The sequence below is a fragment of the Tympanuchus pallidicinctus genome, unplaced genomic scaffold, assembly GCF_026119805.1.
Source record: "Tympanuchus pallidicinctus isolate F22 unplaced genomic scaffold, pur_lepc_1.0 scaffold2, whole genome shotgun sequence".
Classification (NCBI taxonomy): domain Eukaryota; kingdom Metazoa; phylum Chordata; class Aves; order Galliformes; family Phasianidae; genus Tympanuchus; species Tympanuchus pallidicinctus.
In genome coordinates this window covers 40,724,859-40,741,527 of record NW_026294721.1, presented here as the reverse complement: position 1 = coordinate 40,741,527, position 16,669 = coordinate 40,724,859, and the positions used below count along the sequence as shown (strand labels likewise).

At 39.6% G+C, this 16,669-nt stretch overlaps 1 protein-coding gene across 1 annotated transcript in view; it reads right to left on the bottom strand.

The window, feature by feature from the left end:
• Nucleotides 1–16,669, bottom strand: part of TNKS (tankyrase) — a 105,886-nt gene that overhangs the window by 74,918 nt on the left and 14,299 nt on the right. Inside the window, exon 3 of the mRNA XM_052682269.1 lies at nucleotides 6,659–6,754. Coding sequence (XP_052538229.1) covers nucleotides 6,659–6,754 — 96 coding nt within the window. The remainder of the gene's footprint in view (nucleotides 1–6,658; nucleotides 6,755–16,669) is intronic.

Below are 16,669 nucleotides of genomic sequence, written 5' to 3'. Positions count from 1 at the left end.
GACTGGTCATTGCTCAAGGCAAAGAAACAAACAAGACGAGTGCTCTGATGCACTACAGAAATAGAAATGCTTCTTACACATTTCTGCAATCATTTTCCCTAGGGCACAGAAAATACATTTGAGGCTTTTATTTACAAGTTAGAGAAATCTTATTTGTTATTCTGTCAATTTGATACAGATTTTAGGAAAAAAAGTTTATTTTGAGTTTCATATTAAGTTTTACTGGGTATTACAGATTACATAAATTAGTGTACATCAGATTTCTGAAAGCTTTCAGATCATCCAAAAGCCTATGCAAAGAGCAGGGTTGAGAACAGAGCACTAAAAGACTGTACTGAGGTGCTTTGTGAACACTTTAAAAGAATTAATTTTCCAAAGGAACAAGTTAGAGTTTGACTCCACTGGAAGACCACTTATCAAAATGGTGCTACATGAACATCATGGTTAAAAAGGAAGTTGAAACACTGAAAAACCTAGAAAAGGGGATGGTGTAAATCAAAGCTATGCTTTTCATCAAAGCACCGATCCTGAATCACACAATGCCTCAGATCTGATCACCTACAGGCTCTACAGACTTTCAACTTCTTACCTAAATCAAGAACGCAAAAAGAACAAGTTGCCTGGTCCAAGCAGATGGCCACATTCCAAAGAAGTCATTTCAAGACACACAACTTAACTGAAACACAAAATGAGGATGATAGTGCTTACCTCTAAAATAGGGAACAAAGAGATAGAAAGGAGAGGCTGTCATTATTCAAAAACTAAATTCTCAAAAATATCATCCAGAGATACAGTCACATTAGGAATAAATCCAAGCATATTAAGGCATGGAAACAGAAAATTTAGGCAGCAGAACGTATACAGTGGCTCACATAAATCCTTGAACAAAGTCCTCCAACACAAAATTAGAGAAATTACACAGTCATGGAATGAGAAGAGAAGTACTTCCAAGGGCTAGATGCTTCAAAGCATAATTAAAAGCTAGAGTTACTTGTTTGCACTATGACAAAAAAAAACATTTGAACTGCTGTTAAGTAATCTACAACGTGGAAGGAAACATTTAGATGAATGATTTACCAGATAAAACTAAAGAAATTAGAAAGACTTAAGACAAATTCGGGGAATGAGCAATAGTGTAGAACAAACGAGTATCAGGAAATAAAGCCAATAAACACCACATGCATAATATAATCAGGAATTATACTCATGGGGAATCTAAACCATAAACTAAGGAGAAATTTAGAATTCCAGAGGTTTCCTGGAAACCCTTTGTTTTTTTATTACTTCTGATTTTGTTACTTCAACTGAATAAAGCCTGGAACAAAAAAATGCCACTAACACTACTGCTTCATCACTACAGAATTAATTCAACTGGATGTCATACCAGAACATAATGTTCAAATCTAGATATATTACCTTGAAAGATAAATTTAGTGCTGGAAAGTGGACAAAGAATCGCTGATAGAAGATACTAAAACATGTGAAACTTCATTTTCACATTTTTTCAAGTAAAACTTTACATACAGACAGTATGTAAAAAACAAGGACTGCTCTTCTTGCAGAGGAAACAAGTACACAGAGTACCACACAGCAGCTAAAAGGAAATGTTCGCTCCTCTCTTCCTAAAGTGAAAAGAAACGTGAAATTAAACTGAAACACGGTGGCATTAGAGAAAGGAAAATGTTTTCCTCCTAAACTCCGTAATTCCTTCAAAAGGGAAAGAGGGAACTGAAATCACACACAAAATAAGACTTTCTTAAACTTACGCTTTCTAATATAACAAGATAGTCACAATTATAATGTTACCTAAAAATAGGGGATTGTCCATTAATTCAAGGATATACAAATCCACTTATCAGGAACTTACAGATGAGGGCTGTTTCTATGATAGACTTGACGTTACATAGATGCCACAAGCATATTTTGCTCACATCATTCTAAAGACAGGATGAGCTATGCACCTGCATTCCTGAAGGCAGGTCAATGGCTCTAATAAATCTCCAGAAAGTAAACCAATTATAGCCAAGGACTCCAAATGAACAGGCATCATACCATACCTGTAGCAGTTATGCAAATGGCCTCTTTCTTTCCCAGTAAAAACAAAGACAGCAAACCTACTTGAATGCTAAACAAATAATTACCGAGGCCTTTTCCAGTACTGTTTAATACTACTTGCTTCAAGATATAAGCTGACAGCTCATCAGAAGGCAAGGATATTCCTCACCTGGCTGGATTTCTCACACCTGTCTTTAAGGTTGCAGACTTTGGTCACTTGTCAGAAGATAATTTCAGAAAAATGGAGAGCTCAAACCATTCAAGCAATATCTGTCCTCCTTCCCTTTGCAAATGTTTCTCTTTTTCTCAGGGCTGTTTATGATGCTGCTTTTTTAAAGGCAGAAGCTACATGTTGTCCAAATGATTTGATTCTGGAGGAGGCAACATGTAAGAATTAGATCAATAAAAGGAAAGGGGGAGGAGGTTTGCAGGTGAAAAGATTATTCTAATGAAATCAAAAAGAAATACTAGTATCCATCTAGTGCAGATGGATCATTAAGTGCACCTGAAAAGAAATATTATCAAATCAGAAGGAAAGATTAGGGGATTTAAGACTGTCAAATAATAAAAGCCACACAAACAAAAACTATAGCCCTCTTCTCATCCCAGTAATTCTAAAATTAATGAGTTGTGCCCAGCATCCATCTTCTGTTCTGCAATGTTCCATGAACTTTTTGGAATGAAACATCAGATTTTCCCCTTCCTGGCAGGCAGCTCACTTCAAAAAAATTCTGCAAATATATTTCAATACATGGACTATGCTCCCCATTTCAATTAAAAAGCTGACATGACAAAGAGACAGAAATATGAATCCTTATTAACACTTCTGATAACCTTAGCATGACTGTGCTTTCACTCAAGCTGTCCTTCACATCCAAAAAACCTCTGTGAGAAAAGCTTAATAGCACCTAACTACTTTCCTTATAAAAGACTTTTTCACAGCCAATAGGAAGATCAGAATCTTGTTCAACTTCAAAAATTGATTCTATTAACAAACAAGACATCATTTTCCCCCTTTCCAAAAAATCTTTCCTCAATCTGGAGAGGCGGCAGTTAAGCTTTCTTCATTTGGATCTCTTTCAAGAATGTAATGCCTTAAGCCAATCAAAGCCAACCTTGCAAAGCAGTGACGTGGAACAGTGAAGAATATATTACCCACCTAAGCATCCTCAGCTCCTGCTAACAGCTCAAGTGTAGAAACAACTGTTCACATAGAGAAGGCAGTTCCAGACAGGAGACAATATGGGGAGGTGGCAAAAAAAAGTATCAATATGTGACATTCAAACTAAATCATTCTCATTAACAATATTGCTGGCTCTTCATATACTGCACAGGAAAGATATAAAAGGATATCAATGTTTAAAGAGGCAATAAGCAGTTGAGGAGAATAATGAAGACTAATAGGACTTGAACTGCAATAGCTCCCAAAGGCCCTCTTCTGGATGTGAGTCCCACAGTGCCAGGCACAGCCACCAAGATGAGTCCCCAGCTCAGAAACCACACGTTCCAAATGAACAAAAATTAACTAGGATATTAATCTGAAGTAACGGCTCTGTTTATCAGATGAGATATTTTTAGAGCCTGTACTAGCACTTTAGCCTAGAGAAAAAGATGCTTACAATCTCTTTCTGATAACCCAATTCAGGAACAGTAAGGGAAGCTAGGGAAGAAAAAAAATCTTTGCACTCTAAGTCACGAAGTGCTTGGCTCACACAAATGGTGCTTATTCCGCAGAAAGGGAAAAAAGACTGCTTTCCTGCTTAAGTACTGAAAAGCAGGTTCACCATCTCTATAAATATTTTTTAAGAGGCTGAAACTAGATGGTTATTGCAAATTACAATGAATTTGATGGAAAATATATATATTTTTTTTTTAAGTCCATTTCCATCCAAATGTTAGCCTACCCTTTGCGTTGCATAACCTTTTCAATACATTTTAAGAGAACAGTCTAAGAAAATGGCTGGAAGTCATCCCAGAAACCAGTGCATTATATATCCTTTCTGTAAATGGGGAGAAAAAGATACTATACATTCTTCTAGACTGAGAAGCAGAAAAGGACGCATCACTGTGGATTCAGCACTTGCTGCCAGAACACCTAGAAACATTCTTTATGCACAGGAAGCATCCTTTTTGAAACCAATGCAGAAGTCTTTGTCAAACTTTAAAAAAGATTTTACCAGTTACCAACACATTTTCACTTTATTTCTAAGCTGCAAGCCAAACACTGACTATTAACATACTTCATTCACAAAGTGATTAACATCAATGCATGAATTTGATCAAAAAAGTGATAAAAGGAACACTGCTCTCCCACAATCAATAGAGCAGCAGTGCGGAAAAGTCTATTAAGGTCAGACACTTGATAGAAAAGGCGCTAAAAATAACGTCTTCAGAACAGCCCTGACACACATACTGTTTAAAGACATGCAGTAACAACTACAGATTGTGCTTTCAGAAGCATTCCACTTTTAAAAGCTCTAAAAATCCCACTGTTCAACACTAAATACTGGAAATTAAGTTAACATCCTCCTGATTCTTAATCCAGTAATACCTTTAAAGTCTTGATGCACCTAATTACAAAGCATTGCTGTAGCTAAAGATTATCCCAAGCCAGATACAGCCTAAGAAATCCCTTAAGCCTCCTTCTTCCAGAGCGATGAAGACAGACATAAAGGTGATAACATACAGAAAATGAATGAGAAAGTAGCAGCCTAACAGGGCTACTAGAAAGCAGGGCAGCATCCAGAAGAATTAAGCTCTTAGTAGAAAGTTTCCATTTAAATGGCATCCAAAAATCAGTTTCTTCAATGTACTGGAAGCATACAGCAGGTAAAGCAGGAATCAAACTGTTTACAGACTGGAGTTAAGGTGCACAACACAGAGAGAGCCCAGCACAGTCAAGAGCCACCTTGAGGACAAAGCTGATAAAACCAAAAACTGATTTTCTCACCCAGAAAAATAAAAAATCCAAATTTACCTCACCTTATTAACACTAAATATCTAAAGAGCAGCAGAATTGGATTTGTGTGCATGTGTTGATATGCACAACCTGGCTGCAACCATTCATTTCAGAAGCTTGGTTAGTTGGGTACCAATACACAAGTGTTAGGGTACAGATGCTGCATTCACATAGAGGGCTGCTTCTAACCCATCTTACTGGGCTGCAATGACACCTTGCCCTCTGCTATGCCTAAAGCACAAGGCACTAATCCAGTGCCTAGAGAAGTCGACAGAGAAGTCATGTGAAGTCATCAGCAGAGACCCTGCATATTTTGCTATGCCCTCAAGCTCCCTCTGAGCAGTCTGAGGATAGATCAAAAGCAGTACCCCCCAAACAGTACACATACCAAGCTCCCACAACCAGGTGTTAAACAACCATTAAAACCATTTAGTTACTTTGACTCCCAGATGCCTTTTGCATTCTCAACACCTGTACAACTGCACTACTAAGAGCAAAAAAATCACATTAACCTGCTTAATACAGCTAACATAGAAATTAACGCTGTAGGAATGTGTTTAAATTTGACACTTAGTAATTAAACTAAACCATATGTATTTAAAGTGCATTGTTCCAGAAGCACCCTCGAATCACTGCAGAGCTTTAGATAATTATGTATAGCAGTCAGTGCGTACTGGAAAGAAAAGATGAATAAATGTTCCTGACAAAGTGGAAGGAACATCATCTGAGGAAAGAATTTGGGTATTGGATAGCACATAACCTATAAATTATGTTGTCAAAAAAAAAAAAAAAGACAAAGAGATAGGGGAAATAAAGGTACAAAAACAGCTATTTCTTTAAGTGGAGCTTAGCTGCCGAATCCTTTTCTATAAATCTAATTGTACACATTTTTAAATCAAGGATTACTTTGTTTTAACCATTCTTCCCTACATGTCAAAATCTGCACGTAGGAGCATGTATTTCTCAATATTTATTTGACAAGCAACTAAATTAAAATTGTAATGCTTACTAGTATGCTACAACAGTCAATTTATAAAAAAAAGCTGCATACAAAGTTGTATATTATTTACATGAAAAATACTATCTGGCAGCTAGTAGTCCCCAAAAAGAGAAGAAATCAATGGGTGACAGAATTCTATCAAAAACGACTAATGAAGAGGAAGAAGAATGAGGTACCATGTGGATCTGCAGCAAAATACGAGGTAACTGTTAGTCTCTGCAGTCAGTAGCAGGTTGTCTTTCAGATCACAGGTACTTTTATAGTTACACAATTGTCCTTGCTTGCTCAACACTGAAGGTCTTAAAACAACTGACCTGGTTATTATTATTTTTTGTAGGCTGGGGGCTCCTATTCAATCTCACATTGGATAGCAATTTCAGAAAGTAACACAGAAAGGCAGTGAATAATAAACGATGTTATAACAGACTATTGCAGTTTTAGCATAAGTAGAATAAGCAAACCTTAAGCAGCACAGCAGATTAATGACAGTTGCAACAAAACGAAATCTGGTAAAAGGCACAGTTTCAAAATTATCGAACACAACAGATCATCCAAAAGGCAGAAGAAGGCTTTTAAGACACTGAACTTGCACACGCAAAATGAGCTACAGGGAACAATGCTGAGGATGGATGTAAGCATCTTACCCGTGAGCACAGCTTTTGCAGAGGGGTCGGCCAGATCCAGCGCAGATTTCCCATCGGTGTTCCGAATGTTTGGATCAGCTCCGTGCTGCAGCAGCACTGTGCAGGGAAAGCAGAAACAGTATCTTACCTCAGGGATACACAGATTATTTACAGTTAAGTGTCTCCTCGGCATGATGTAGGCACAAACACACATTGCACAATTTTATTTCCTCCTTTTTTTTTTTTTCTTTCCTCTTTCTCCCTTCTCCCCACTCCCCCCCCCCCCAAGCACTGCAGCAAAGAATCTCCTCCAGAGTAAGGCTAAGTTGGCAAGTTAAGATGTAGTAAGATCACATGACTCCTCCTGATAAACATGAACCCTGAATCTCTCACAGAGCTCAGGTCTGGGTCCCTCCTGTCAGCTGGGAAGCTGTGTGTTCCCTGACTCACACTGGTAGATCTCCTAACTGCAAAACCATCTCCTGCCTTCACCACTACTGCTGCTTGTTACCACTCCTGATCCTTTTTCTGCTCAATATCCAAAGGCAACCGTGCCTCTGTACAGCAGCAATGCTCCAGCCTTTTAGGGGCTCACCACTTAGGTGCAACATCTTAACCACAGCATAGCAGCTTGCCCTCAAGAAGCACAGTAAATAAGGTAAGGTGCGTCTTGGTACCTGCAGCCCGTATGTTTAGAAGCTATTATTCTCATCGTTTCCCCTGTGCATACACTAAACCTACAGCACACAAAAATCCAGTTACGTTAAAAAACTCAAGAGTGCAAAATGCAACTGTATGCCTAGGAAGGAATTAACAGTGAATAACTGCCTACAAAAGCTCATCCAGAAAAATGAAATTGACAAAGAAATCCAGAACAAAAGTAACAGAATTATATTGCAAGCACAATTTTAACTAGAAATAAACTTATTTGTAAATTAAAATCTAAACTGTCAGTACTGTCTTTATTCAAACCTCTCTTCTTACACAATTCCAGCTTTAAATGTTTATAGCACTGCCAAATGCCAGGTATTTCAGTTTAATGGGTGCTATGCTACATAACTTGCCTTAGGCTGAATTTTTTGCAAAAGCGTGGTTCTTTAATGAAGTAAACTGACTTGTTTTATGCTTTGCCAAGAAGCTGTGATTCCTCCATGGTTGTGAAAGAAGATAAAAAGAGGGAGACTGAGCTTTTACTAGGAGGGTTGTGTTTTGTTGGTTTTTTGTTGTTGTTGTTGTTCAAATTTGCCACATCAAGAGGAAGGCACAAAAATGAAAAAGTTCAGCAAGCACATGCTGAAAGAGCCTCGTTAGCACCTGGCACCCATGTTTTCTGAAGATGCTATTTGTGTTTAGAAATATTACAGGTAGAAATGACTCACAAGAGTCATTTCATGAGAAATATTACATCCAGAAATGACGTCACAAGTCAGTCAAGCACTCAGCAGGAGGCAGTGAACAGGACCTTTTCCAGATTTTCTTAAATACAGACAATAGAGAATGTAAGTAAAATAAGTACCGGTAAGTATCTGTCTGGTGAAGTATCTATCTGGTGAAGTTATTTGTCCCAAAACACATCAGGGGAAGAGCAAGACCCAAAATGATGAAATAGCATGCCTGGATGAGAAGACAGGAGGAAAAGAGTGTGGAACAAAGAGCTAAAGAAAAATAATTGAACAAGATGTTGCTGAGTTCCTCTCCATCACATGTGAGAAGTTGTGGCAGTACAGTGAAGTTCCTGCTGAAAAGGGAATCACAACTTTATAAGCAGAAAGAAAAAAAAAACCAGCCCAGAGAACTACAAGCCAATCTTACTTCTGTGACCAGCAAGGTCATAGAGCAGATCCTCCTGGAAATCATGCACATGGAAAGCTGAGAGGTGATTGGTGACAGCCAAATGGTTTCAACTAAGGCTAAATAGAGCCTGACAGATTTGGTGCTCTTCCATGACAGGGTTACAGCATTGGTAGATAAGGGAAAAGCAACTGCTGTCATCTACCTGGACTTGTGCATAGCATTTGACACTGTCCCATATGATGTCACTGTCTCTAAAATGGAAAGAGATGGATGTGACAGATGAATCACTCTGTGGATAAGGAATTGGTTGGATGGTTGCATTTAAAAGTTGCAGTAAATGGCTCAACACCCAGATGGAGACTACTGGTGTTCCTCGGGGGCCTGGACTGGGACCAGGCTTATTTAACATCTTTGTCAGTACTGGGACAAGTTTGTGAATGACAGCGAGCTGGGTAGTACAGTCAACACACTGGAGGGAAAGGGATGCCATCCAGAGGGACCCTGGACAGGCTCAAGAGATGCACCCATGAGAACCTCAAAGTTCACCATGGCCAAGGGCAAGGTCCTGCACCTTGTCCTGCCACTCCCAGACTCAAATACAGGCTGGGTAACGAGTAGATTAAGAGCAGCTGTGGGGATAAATACTTTGAGACACTGGTGAACAAAAAGCTGGCCAGCTATGTATGCTTGCAGCCCAGAAAACCAACAGTAACCTGGGCTGCATCAAAGCAGAGGTAACAACAGGCCAAAGTAGGTGATTGATTCCCTCTACTCTGCCCTTGTGAGTCCCATCTGGAGCACTGTGTCCAGATTTTAGGCGTCCAGTATGATAGGGATGTGGAGCTGTTTGGGTCCAAAGGATGGCCACAAAGATGATCAGAGTGCTAGAGTATCTCCCCTACAAAGGCAGGCTGAGGGAGGTGGGCTCGTTTAACTGGAATAGACAAGGCTTCAGGGAGAACTCATTGCTGCTTTCCAGTACTTCAAGAGAGCTTAGACACATGCGGGAGACTGACTTTTTACATGGGCAGATAATGACAGGACAAGGGGGAATAGCTGCGGATGACCCACTCCCAAAGGTGCTCGAGGCTAGGTTGGATGGGGACCCAAGCAATTCTGCCCACAGCAGTAAGTTGGGAACATCAGGCTTTTCAGAGAGGAACATCTGAGATTTGATCAGTTTGGAGGTTTGGATTGGCATACAAAGCAAAGCTGAGGCAGATTAAGGTACAAGAATGACAACCTGAATATGAGAGGTAATAAGGTTTAAGGGGAGCTACAATTTCCTGAGCCAGATGCTAAAACAAGCAGAGTTGCAAGTCTACCAATTCCCCCATCCTGTGCAAGCCAACAAAAAACCATCTTCCTGCTACTTCTCCCAGCACAAAAAGATGATAACTCGCTGTTCCTTTCAGCTATTCTCTTGGCCCAAACAGCCAAGAATTATGCAGTATACTTAAAGAGTCTAGTCATGCTAATGAATTCCAGAGAGCTTTGGTGTGGCTTAACAATATTCAATTTTCACATCAGTTTTTAATGTTGTTTTTGTTTTTTTAAATCTAAACACATACATTAAAAATTGACTAAAAGTGCGTAAGCTGGATGCCTACAAAACCCCTGACTACCTGTGAAACAAGCACTTGAAAGGGCCAAACCGAGTTCAGAAAAAGAACTTGTCGCAACTCCTTTGCAGTAACCATGAGACTTAGCCTTCTGTCCCTGCAATCAGTCTTCCTGTTGGTCATAGCCCTTCTAACCTCTCTACCAGCCAAGAGTGTAGCCCTACTAACAGCTTCCTCATCCAGTCCTACATACAGATCTACATAACGAATGAAATAGCATCTCAAAAACTCAATTATATAAATAAGGACTGAATTAAAACACAGATTAATACAATAAGCAAATGTGGATCAAAAGTAGTATTATTTCTATACTATTTGATTTGATCCTTTCCATACTTCCTCAGTACATAATCTCACAAGAAGATATCCGAGTGAGCAATATTGTCATCAACATGAATTAACAAAAGAAATGCAGCATTTGATGTTTAGCCTATTGGTGTAACAGCTGTACTTTTACAGTTGGCAAACCACAGGTGGCTTTTAATTGAATGTTCTGCTTGCAGAAAACCTTTAGCACTTTAGCCCAATGAAGTCTTTTCTAACCACAGAGTATTTGAGATCTAGACACAATGTGTTTCTAAATTTCCTTTTCAATGCACCGGCACCATACAAAAAAATGTCCAAGACAGATCTCCTGTTTGAGAAAAAAATATTCCTTTTATAATGAAACACAACAGAACAAGCCATTCTAGCCAAGTGTAACTATTTTGGACTTCAAATACTGCACACTGCTTTTAGAGGACGTTTTCTGAGTAGCGTTAAAAGGAAAAGTGGCAATAGTTTGAATCAAGAGCTTGCTGTTAACAGGCAAGCATTTGGATCGCATGTACACAGATTCACTCCCGGAACTTTGTTAATGAACAGATTTTGATATGCTGCTTTTATTTCCCTTGGACAGAGGATGCACTGGGGTTTGTTGTTTTTCTGCGCTGCATGCACTGCCTTTAGTAATCTAACAATAGAACCTGACTATCATTGCCTTTTCTACAAACCATATCATACAGTGTAAAGAAGCTGCTCAATTTATTGAATCTTCATGTTATATATTGATATCTAAGCTCTGTAAGTCTAACTGTACAACATGATTCTGTATAAAGGTGCTGCACAATCTATTTTTATCCTCATTATAATTGCTACAATACTTTTCCTGATTTCCAGTACCACCTGAAATGCTTTAATTACACTATTATTCCCAATCAGTACTACAGACAACAGACAGAGCCTTCCATCTAAAATAGAAAATTCTTCCAGTATTGCATAGATCATGAACTACAACCACAAATCATTTCAGATACTGCCAACTTGCTACAGCAGGATGAATCCTAAAATTACACACTTGGCCCCCAGCCTCCTGGCACAGCTATTTTGAACTGTGAAGCTGACACTACCTCTCAAAAAAGTCCACCAAGAACAAACATTCCCATTTGTAGGCCATTTCAACTTCCACATTTTCACCAGGAAAGTAGAGCAAAAGCTTCCATTGTTAACTATGCAGCAACTAGAGAGCCTCACAAGAGGAAGAAAAACAAAAAAGAGAGCTTGTCTAAACACAAGACATCACTTAGTCAAATACTCTTCCTACTTCATATTGCCTGAGCTAAAAGCGCACCAAAGGAAAATATTTCTTACTGAAGGCAGGGACACAAATAAAATGGGAACAGAATGGGAATAAAAAAATCCAATGGGTAGGCATGATCAAAGATCAGAATATTTCTGTTAGAGCTGTCCAGGGCCAGCATCCACAAAATTCCTTGAGTATACCCACTGGAATGCTGATGTAAAAGTTCACATTTTGTTTCCGATCGGATGCACATAAGTACAAAAAAGACACATCCAAACTGTTTTATTGCTGGGAATGAAAAAGACAAGAATAGGCAGACCTTCCAGAAGCATCTGCATTTAAAACAGCCTAGTGTTTTTAACGGCATTGCCAGAGTCTTCAGCTCCTCACATTTCTGCCAAGGAAAACCTTAGTCCTGCCTCATACTGTCTCTTCCCTCCCACTGAACCACTTCGTCCCACAGTGCTGTTCTCACAGTCTCTTCCAGATACCCTAGCTCTAACCTTCACCTTCTCCCTTTTCAACTTCACTTTCTGAAAAAGACCTCTAAAGGTCCTTTCTAAACTAAATTACAGTAGCTTTATGTACTTACTCCCAAAGTATCAAGGTACAGAGAAAACAAATGCCTTAAGAAAAAGCCCTCTTTTAGTCTCACAATATATTGCACAGAAGAAAAAAAAAAGGATACCCCCAAGTTACTCAGCTTTTTATTAATCTTAGTCCCCAGGAACATGAAGATGTCAGCACCAGCCCATACAGGTCATGTTTCCAAATTATACACAACAAGAAATGTAATGTCCTCAACTATAACCAAGTTCTAAAAATATCTAGGCAACAACACTGGGATCCAATTTATTAATTTTTTACAACCAAGGCTAAATGCCTCATCTCCCCCAACTACTTCTATACATAAATCAAAACTTTTCACGTTACAAGAACGTGAATTTCTTGCCTAGAAATTACATTTCTGTGATTCAGACCTAATAATCCTATTTTGCTAAGTTAGCAGATACACGAGTGCTTTTGCAAAATTACCTAATACAAAACAAAAGCCATAGCATCCGATCCTTAGCTTCATAAAGTTGGCTATAAAAGATAATCCTACTACAATATCCACCTCCACAGCTGCGTTACTGCTCGACTTCTACTTCTGTGAGCAATTCCAGCCTTGGCTGCATGATAAAAATGCAACTATTCACTAGTCATCAGAACTACAAGGTGAAAACATGACAGGCAATGTCACTACAGGCTACAGACAGCTCAAAAGGTAAGTGCTACAAGTGTCCACTTGATCTACCTATTCCCACAAGCCTGGAACACCACTGACAGCTTATCTACGAGGAATAAGAAGTAGTAAAGCAGTACCATGCTCTTGAACATCACTCTGTAATAAAAGCCATCAAGTGTGAATCAAGAGAGGATTATGGAGCAGAAAGCAATAAGAGTGATAAAGGATTTACTTAAATGTCAGGGTACAGCAAAGGAGACAACTGGGCATATCTGGAAGTACTGCTGGTGGCTTTTTGGTAAGAGAAGATGCAAAGCAGGTTCAGAAGACAGCAAAGGAATGTATTTGGTAGGGAAGAAAAGGGCAAAAAAAAAAAAAAGCACACAAGAAGCAAAAAGGAAGAACTAAAATATGGTAAACAATCAAACCTCCAAGGGAATTTGCAGAGAAATATAATAAAAGTCATCACAGGTGAAGGTAGGAGAAGAAGAAAAAGCAGCATAAGACTGGATCTCCAGCAACAAAGAAGTCTGTAAACAGTGAACTGCTGAAGACTTCAAAGATCTGCATTAGTGCAGCTGCTTTGCAGGGTTTTGCTGCTCAGATGGCAAACTGGAATGGACTTCTCTCAGCTGAGGGCTGCTCTCTGAGACACAGACTTGCTAACCTGAGAAATAACATCCAGCTACTCTCAGCACTCTGGGAAAAATGGGCTGTGCAGAGCAGTGCTTAATTTGAGAGGGAAAAAGGACGGTGCCCACACCAAGCTTCAGAGGGATGAATGTATATCTCTAGCAGGATAAGAACAGACAACATGCCAAGATGGGGGTAGGAAAGCCTTCAGCATCTCCTGTTGCACCTCTTTACAATGTAAAATTGTAAAGCAGTCTCCTGCAAAACAGTACAATCACCAGTTACAGTTTCATGTAGCCTATGCTGGCAGCAATTATCCTTAGCCCTATGCTGCCCACACTCTCTGGGAGCTGCAAATGTTTGGCCTAGCAAAGAGGAATATTAGGAAAGTGATCAAGTGATCTCTTGCTCAGTCCAGTTCATTCTGCAATTACACGATGTAGTTTGGTTGGCAAAAGAAAGGACAGCAGAACACTAGTCAGTGACATGAGTTGAAAAGAATCATTTCTCTGTTAGCAACAATTCCTAGAGTATATCCCACATCAACAGACGAGGACCTGGTGGGACAATACTGGCTTCAATCACTTCAGCTGTCTGCTTTCCTTACTGCCCTTGATCAGGGCATCCCACTTTCCCAGTACCCCAGACAACAGTTCTACAGCCAATGAATCACCTTGTTGACTTTGCTCTTTGTTGGAGTCAGAGAGATCAAAATACAAACACGCAGGCTGTGGTAGTACAAAGCAGATGAGCAGAATCTTATAAAGGCGACATCAGACACTGCTACACCAAAACAAAAAACTGAAAACAGAAATAGAAAAGTACTTTCCAATAACGTGGACAAAAACAAGAGGTCTGACAGCATGAGAATGCAGGAATTAAACCTGCAAGCCAGTTCCTGAAGAAACGCAGCTTTAAAATACATAAAGACACATGGTCTTACATGATTGATTTTAAGCGACAATAAGCTTTCTAACGAAGGAAGTACAGTACCTCATATTGAGAGTGACCATGAAGGAACAGCAGAGGAAGCATTATAGATTAATCACAGTACCCACTTTCTCGTGCTGCTGGGGGGGAGGGGAGAACAAAAGAGAGTGAATAAGAGGGAAGGTGTTTCTGTTTTGCTTTTAGTTCTCACTGCTCTAGTCTGTTAGCAATAGGCAATAGATTACATTAATCTCCCTATGCTGAATCTGTTTTTCTCATTAGAGGACTTGCCAGGGGATCTCCCTGTCCTTATCGCAACCCTTAATTTTTATTTTCCCCCTCCATCATATTTTCTCCCTGTTCATTTATGGTAGAGGAGTAAGAGAGACTGATGTGGTAGAGCTTCACCAATTGACAATGTGAAACCATGCCTTATCACTAGATTAGCAACAGGTGCAGCTGAGGACAGCATTAATATACACAAGGAGAATCAACAAGTAGACAGATTAAAACATAGCTCCTTGCAGAGATACTTCTTCCTTCACGGCCAAAACAACCATCCAGTCCATGAGGAACAAGAGCTAATCACACCTCACCTCCCTTTCTCGACAAAAGCCTGCTCTTCAAAACGCAGTCTTCACATGTATGCATATGATGCAAAAATTGAATCAGTTCCTTAAGTTCCTTAACAGGATGCTATTAGCAAACCTGCAGCTACCGAACGGAGCAGAGGCTCAGAGAAACCAAAGATATAAACTATGTCTAGAGGTCAGACTTCAGCTTTGATAAATACACCACAGCAGTGGGCTCCAAAGTAGCAACAAGAACAGTATCAACAATTGGCAGGAACAAGGTCTCCAAATATTTTTTTCATTTAACTTTTCTGCTTGTTTTGGACTGGGTTTTTGGTTGTTGGTTTTTTTTTTGGAGGGGGAAGGGGGGGGGGGGGGAAAGAGGATACCAAGGAAGAACCTATACAAAACTGAAAATATTAAAAAGCATCACTTGAAAAGGACTTGATCATATTTTTATGTAAGCTCTAATTTTCCATAAAGAGTTTGCCCCAATCTTTTTGTGTTTTTTTTTTGTTGTTGTTGTTTGGTTGGTTGGTTTTTTTGGCCTCAGCACTACTTTTAGACTCCCTGGTGCCATTTCAGTTTCTTAACCAGATTGCCTGACTCCTGCCCTGTATGTATATCATAAACTTCACCTCCCAAGGCATGAGAAAATACGCCAGTGTGTTCTACAATTGCTTGCACTAAAGACAAGATGGTTTGTTGCTTTTTTTTTTCCCCCATAGCATACACTGATTGATTGATCTGATCCTAGCACTTCAAAGAAAGGTGGGAGAAAAGGGATGTGAGCCAGAACAAAAACATTTTCTAAAAGCCATAATTGCAAGTTTGAGCCCCCCCAGCAGGAAAAGGTGTCTTTAAAAGGTTCCCTCTGTAAATGCTCACAACAGTCTCCCAGTAAGCAAGCATGTATTAACACAGATTAGTTTTCTGCACGTAGGAAGCACTACAAAATTGCTCACTGGAATGCAAGTTTTACCTACAAGTGATTAAATATGCATATAGAGAGAGAACAAGCAGAAAGTTCTAAGGGCTGTAGGCAGCACAGCAGGCTGATAATATCCTTCTGCCCTCAGAGAATGAGCCAGAGCTGGTAGATTGCTCAGCCCACGTGAACAGCAATTCAAAGCCTTGATCCTGCCTAGACTTAACGAAGTAAATATTCCCATTTCCTTTTCTGGGTTGAACACTTTGCAATTTAAAATTTTCCACCTCAGCTAACCAAATTAAGCAGAATACAGTCTTCTAAATAGTGACACCAATCTTAGCATCACTGCTGTTCTGGTTTCTGATATTTTGCATCATGTAAGAGATGGAGCCAGAAATCTGCCCTGAAGCATTCAAGTTGGGTAGTGTAAAGGAAGCTTTGGGATTACTACGGTGAACCTGCCAGAGTTCCAGGAGATACATGTTAAAGATAATATGTCTTTGAGCTAATGAAGCAATGCAAGATCATACACTTATGGTCTTTCATTTATTTTTATTTATTTAGTCCAGCTTACTTGCACACACACAGCAATTGCTTTTCCACAGGATCAGAATGGTGAGATTGGTAGGGACCTCTGGGTCAATATGGTCCAACTCCCGCACCAGCACGGAGGGACACTGAGAGCAAAGTGCACAAGATCACGTCCAGACATCTTGTGAACATCCTCAAGGATGGAGATTCTATAACCTCTCTGGGCAATC